Source organism: Vulpes lagopus, chromosome 3 (genome assembly GCF_018345385.1).
Source record: "Vulpes lagopus strain Blue_001 chromosome 3, ASM1834538v1, whole genome shotgun sequence".
NCBI lineage: Eukaryota > Metazoa > Chordata > Mammalia > Carnivora > Canidae > Vulpes > Vulpes lagopus.
The window spans coordinates 16075661-16081660 of NC_054826.1; the positions used below are offsets into that span (position 1 = coordinate 16075661).

General features: G+C 51.5%; 1 protein-coding gene across 3 annotated transcripts in view; it reads right to left on the reverse strand.

Annotated features, from left to right (window-relative positions):
• The window catches only part of NADK2 (NAD kinase 2, mitochondrial), a 44149-nt gene extending 39687 nt beyond the window's left edge, over nucleotides 1-4462 (reverse strand). Inside the window, exons 1-2 of one of the 3 annotated variants that reach the window (XM_041748319.1) lie at nucleotides 3803-4462; nucleotides 3247-3323 (exon numbers count right to left, since the gene is read on the reverse strand). Coding sequence is in view for 2 of the 3 variants with exons in the window: in XM_041748317.1 (XP_041604251.1) it covers nucleotides 3803-4387 (585 nt within the window). In the remaining variant the exon portion in view is untranslated. The remainder of the gene's footprint in view (nucleotides 1-3246; nucleotides 3324-3802) is intronic. The other 2 variants (XM_041748317.1, XM_041748318.1) reach the window with 2 other exon arrangements.
• Nucleotides 4463-6000: the final 1538 nt, after the last annotated feature.

The following is a 6000-nucleotide window of genomic DNA, read 5'->3' on the forward strand; positions in this document are numbered from 1 at the left end:
CACTCCTTGCACACCATGTGGCAAAAGTATCTGCCCGAGAATTATAACCTAAGCTACACTATCATTTTCATGATACCCAGTAAGGGAAACAAAATCCAAGGTGCTATATCTCCTAAATACGCTAAGAAGGTAATAACTAGGAATAATTTAATCCAGTAATAGAGGGGCTGCAAAATGAGATTATTCTATCCCATTTTAAAGATAATTTTAAAAACAATAAAAATGGCAACCTTAAAAAGGGTTGTTTCTGGGGTTGGGGTGGAGGAAGAGAAGGGTGGAAACCATTCATGTCTTATTCGGTATATAACAAAATATTTTTTTTAAGATTTATTTATTCATGAGATACACAGAGAGAGGGAGAAAGAGGCAGAGACACAGGCAGAGGGAAAAGCAGGCTCCATGCAGGGAGGGAGCCTGACACAGGACTCGATCCCGGGACCCTAGGATGATGCCCTAGGCTGAAGGCAGGCGCCAAACCGCTGAGCCACCCAGGGATCCTCCTATACTAAAATATTTTTAAATAAAACCTACTCTTTGGCCAATAAGGCATGTTTACAATGACAAAATCCTTTCCAATCAGCTTTGATTCATCTAAAGATGCAATTTGTTGAGTGTCATGGACCCTATTAATAAAAATTCCACATTTGCCAACAGCTGCATCTCTTCTGATGTAAGTAAATCACAATAATAGTTTAATTAGTCCTTGCAAGGTAGTGAGCCAGGAGAGGTACAATCCTTGACCAGGAATTCACAGGAAACATCATGTCAAGATTTAAAAATAAAGCAATGCAGGGCAACCCGGGTAGCTCAGCGGTTTAGTGCCACCTTCGGCCCAGGGCGTGATCCTGGAGACCCGGGATTGAGTCCCACATCAGGCTCCCTGCATGGAGCCTGCTTCTCCCTCTGCCTGTGTCTCTGCCCCCCCGCCCGCCTCTCTCTTCTCTCTCTCTCTCTCTCTCTCTCCTCCCTGTGTATTCTCATTAATAAATAAAATCTTTAAAAAGAATAAATAAAGCAATGCAACCAATATGAAAGAGAATTGGAAGTCAGATTTTGACCGACTTTGAAAGACAGAAACCTACTCTGTACAAGCTTTAACAACTAAGAAGTATTTCCCCTATTGGTTTAAGTTTTCACAAAGTGAGAGACTCATGATGCTTGAGGGTATAAAATTCCACTGACACTTCATCTTCTATTTAAATTTTTACAAATAAGCTAACAGATACCTATTCTGCAACAAGACCACCACTTCCACAACAAATGAGAACACTCAAATACAAAGCTTCAGGTTACCATGACACTGTAGGCACAAGAGGAATGGTGCCAGAGACTAAAGTAAGCACATGGCCACTTTCTTTTATATCCAATTCACATGATTGATATAACTCAGTATCTTTTACCGCAGCAAAATAGCAAACAATATTAACCAGCTTATCAGGACTACCACAGAATCCCATTTGAGAACAACTTTACACAGCCCGGTATTATTTGGTCTGGACTCCACCTAATGCTATTCCATTTTGAATACTGGCTTTAATACAAATGGTAAAATAAACTCACATCAGTAAGGAGCTAAGCCAATAATATGTAACTGAAATGACAACAACTATTTCACTTGCCTTGCAATTACAAAACGATGTGTTCTATGGTACAGAAGTTTTAACTCAAAAGTTTTCTTATCCCAAACAGCAATCCTAGCCAAAGACAAATATTTACCTATTAGAGATTTCTCTTTTTAGATACTCAGAGTGGGTACACTAGGTAGTTCAATTTCTAAAGACTTATTGATTTGCCTACATTTTAAAAGTTCTCATTAGTGGCAATCTAGTTCAGAGGTCCTAGAATTAATCTAATTTAGAGAACACTCATTTTCTTGAGGCCTTGGAAAAGTTACCCAGAGTTTCAAAACGCTAGCACTAAAAAAGGCCTTGGAGGCTATCTTGCCCAACCTTACTATTTAACATACCGAACTAGGCAAAAGCACTTTGAAAAACCTGACCGTACTACAGAAAGGCATTTATCATTGTCACACATGACCCCAAAAAAGTTAAAAAAAACTTCCCGTAGGAAGTTAACACAGAAATGGGCTGAGGACTCCAAGATCCTACACTCAATCCTATACCCCAAACAGGCCAGAGGATACTACTTTAAACTGTTTTTGAGAGGTTTTCATAAAACTATATAAAGAACATATTTACAACACATATATTTGACAATCTCTAAAAAGTGTATCTTGCAAAACCGGGAGTACAATCCAAGGAACACACCTCTTTCCCAACACAGAAACAATGTGCTTGCTTCTGACATTCTTATTCCCTGCCTCGCCCCCAATTTCACTACTCCAACTTCCTACTCAAACTGATCTACTCTTTTTAAATGATGCATTTGTTTTCTATAAATTGCTACATCTTCAAACACTAAAGGAAAGAAGAAAAAAACAAACCTGCACCTAGCACTTCCCTCTAATGAAAGCAGGGGCCCTCCTCAATTAACCCATTAAAGTATCAAGAAGCTTAATGCTGAAAATAGTCCTTAAGCAGACATGATGATTTACAACTTCACTTTGATACCTGCATAAAACAGTAAAAATCTGAAGATTACAAACTATACCAGAAGTTTAAAAAACAGGCTGTCTACTCTGGTACAGAATTCTACAAGATTTGGTTTTAGGCATCTAATTCCAAAGCTTTATGGTGCAGAGTATCAACAATTAGAGATTTCCATATTGTTCATGGTAGCATCTTAACGCTCCTTTTCCTAAAGTTCAAGCACAGGGAGCAAGGGATCAGAAGTTTCAAAGGGGGTGGGGCACCTGGGTGGTTCAGTGGCTGAGCATCTGCCTTTGGCTCCCCAGGGCCTGGGATGGAGCCTCACATCAGGCTCCCCGCAGGGCCCCTGCCTCCCCCTCTGCCTATGTCTCTGCCTCTTTCTCTGTGTCTCTCATGAATACATAAATCTTAAAAAAAAAAAAAAAAAAAGTTTCAGAAAGGGACAAAGAGGGATATTCACGTTTTTTTTTTTTTCTTGGACTTACATACTTTTGCAAAGATACTAATATCTGCACTAAACACATTCTGTTGTGGAGCCACTGCTGTGCGTGGACTTGGGCTATTTATTGCATGATTCCCGAGTCTTCCTGCCCTCCCTCTTGCCCTTTCTGCGTAGACACATATTCAAAGTCAAATTTTCTCCCTCGCTGTCGCCTGAATCCAGAACACGTGTGCTTTTAAAACAAACTGCTAGAACCTTGTCTGACGACCACGTTCCATCACGGAAAAGGCTCGCCCAGGCCGGCTTTCCGGGGCATCCCAGGCCTCGCAGTCCTGCAGGGTGAAAGGGGGTGTGTCCGCGGTACCTTCGCCCTCTCCCCCACCGCCCGCCGCGGCGCCCCGGGCCCCCCCTTTCCCCGCGGAGACGTGGGGAGCTGTTGCCGGAGCGTCCCGACCTTCAGCCAGCGGCCCACCTTCCTGGGGCTGTGGCGGCTATTCCCAAAGGGGAGAGCAGGGGGTGGGGCTGGAGAGGGCTCGAATGGATGCCCGAGCCCTGCGCGCTGGGAGCTCCCGCTCCCCGCTCCCGAGCCTTCCTCCCCGACTAGGGGGTCCCTGCAGTACGGGCGACCCCCGCCCCTTGGCACAGGCGCACACCGAGGCGGGAGGCGGGAGGCGCGGGGGGGGTCTACGAGCGGGGCGCGGCGACGGGAGGCCGGGCGTCCGGGGCGCCGGGGGGAGGGCTGGCCCCGAGGTCTCGGCGCCCCGCGCAGCCGGGCCGGGCCTGGGGGGAACGGGGGCCGCCGGGGACCCACCAGCTGCTTCAGGTCCTCCTCCGAGAGCTCCGCGTAGCGGTACCGCTGCTGCTCGAACTCGTACCGGGTGGTTTTGGCCACCACCACCACCCGCGACGGGCGGAAGCCGCCGTCGGGGCGACTGCCACAGCCCGCCAGCTCGCGCGGCTGCCCCTGCCCCAGCTGCCGCCGGCCGCCGCCGTCCCCGCAGAGCCGCGGCCGCGCCGTGGGGCCTCCCGCGCCCGGTCCGCTCAGCACCGCCGCCCGGCCGCCCGCCACGCGCCGACAGCTGCCCAGCAGGAAGCCTCGGTAGCAAGTCATCCTCCGCCCCGCGGGGCTGCAGGCCCGGGCTCCCGCCTCCGCCGCCCGCCACCAGCACTGCCCGCCGCCGCGCCGCCCCGGCCTCCAGCTCCGCGCCGGGCGGGGACAGGTTAAGTGCACCGCCGTGCGTGGCCCGCGCCGCCAGGGGGACGTGCCCAGACGTTGGCGGGGGCGGGGCAAGCCGGGCGCCGGGGCGGCGGGAGAGCCCGAGCCCCGGGAGGGGTGGGCGGGGAAGAGCGGGAGGCCTGGGGGGCTGGGCTTGCCTGTTTGCGGCTCCGAGTCCATCCACGCCTGCGCAGTGGCCGCGGCGCCGCGCGGGGGGTGGGGCCCACCGCCTGCCCCACCCCTTCCCTGGGCGGCCACCAATCCCGCCCGCCCGCCCCCCGCGCTGTGAGCCAATCAGAGCCGGCTGCGGTTCGGGGGCCCGAGGAGCTGCGGGGATTGGCTGCGGCCGGAGGAAGGGCTGGAATTCTAATTAGCGATTGGGCCGCCGTAGGAATCCAGCTGGAACCGGTCTGAAGCGGCGTGGGGGGGGCCCCCCTCCGCGGGTGCGGTTTCGAGCGCCGGGCGGGAGAACAGGTGCCTCTGCGCACCTCCTCGCTTGGGTTTCCCGATTGCACCTGACCGGACGGTGTGAAACCAGACGCTTTCATCATCGCACACGAGACTGGATTCTTTAGTCCTTCGTTCCGCCGATACGACCCCCGCCGGGCTGCGGTCCAGGAGACGCAGCGAGGACCGTCTGCACCGCCTGGGCGGGCTCGTGCAGAATGCACATGCGGAGCTCCTGGTTCGGAAGTGACTGAGAATCGCAACAGACAGCAGTGAGCCGCGTGCCCGCCCATCCGAGCAAGGCGCCTGGTGGGACTACGCAAGTTATGCACCCTGCGGACAACCCCAGAAGGGTCAGCCCGGAGAGGGAAAGAGTCAGCCTTTGGGGAAATTAGAGGGTGATGGGTTGAGGAATCGGGCCAAGCGGAGCATTTCTAGATGGGGAGAGAAGATTGAAAGAGGAGATAGGTCAAGAGAGAAAGGTGAAGAATGTGTTAGTCTTCTGGGCTTCATTCTATAGGTAGGACTCAGCGTTTGGAAGGCTATTAACTGGAAAGAAGGGAGCCCATTAAACCGCGATGAGCAGTTTATCTGGCTTGAGCCTGTTGAATGGATTGGGAGGCAAGAGGAGGAAGGACGCTTGGCCCTGATGGAAGAGTACACGTGGCCCTGCGTTGACTTGGAAATGGAAGTGGAAGAAAACGCTCCCGTCGTTAAGGGTTGCATCAAATGGCAGTCTACATCCCCCTGCTCATCCCTCCTCCTCCCTACGTCCACCTGTTTGGGCGCCTTCTTTGCTTCTTTTAGTCCTAGCATCATCAGTATTACGAGCCCGTGGACTTTGGGCAGGTCACTTCATCTTGCTGGGCCTCAGCTTCCTTATCTATAAAATGAAGGTGTTGGGATCCCTGGGTGGCGCAGCGGTTTGGCGCCTGCCTTTGGCTCAGGGCGCGATGCTGGAGACCCGGGATCGAATCCCACGTCGGGCTCCCGGTGCATGGAGCCTGCTTCTCCCTCTGCCTGTGTCTCTGCCTCTCTCTCTCTCTGTGTGTGTGTGACTATCATAAATAAATTAAAAAATTAAAAAAAAATAAAATATAAAATGAAGGTGTTTAACTAGAGTGATACCAAGGTTCAATCAAGCCCCAACTGATTCTGAATCAGGACTCTTGCTTTTCAGCTAGCGCCACCACCAGCATTCATTCATCGGTTCACCGAATATTTATGGGGTCCCTACTGTGTGCCAGGTAATATATTAGAATAGGAAATACAGAGTGGAGGCCGATGTCTGCTTTTAGTAGGTCTCTGATCCCTTCTGTCCAGGAGCTTTGTCTCACAGCAGGTGC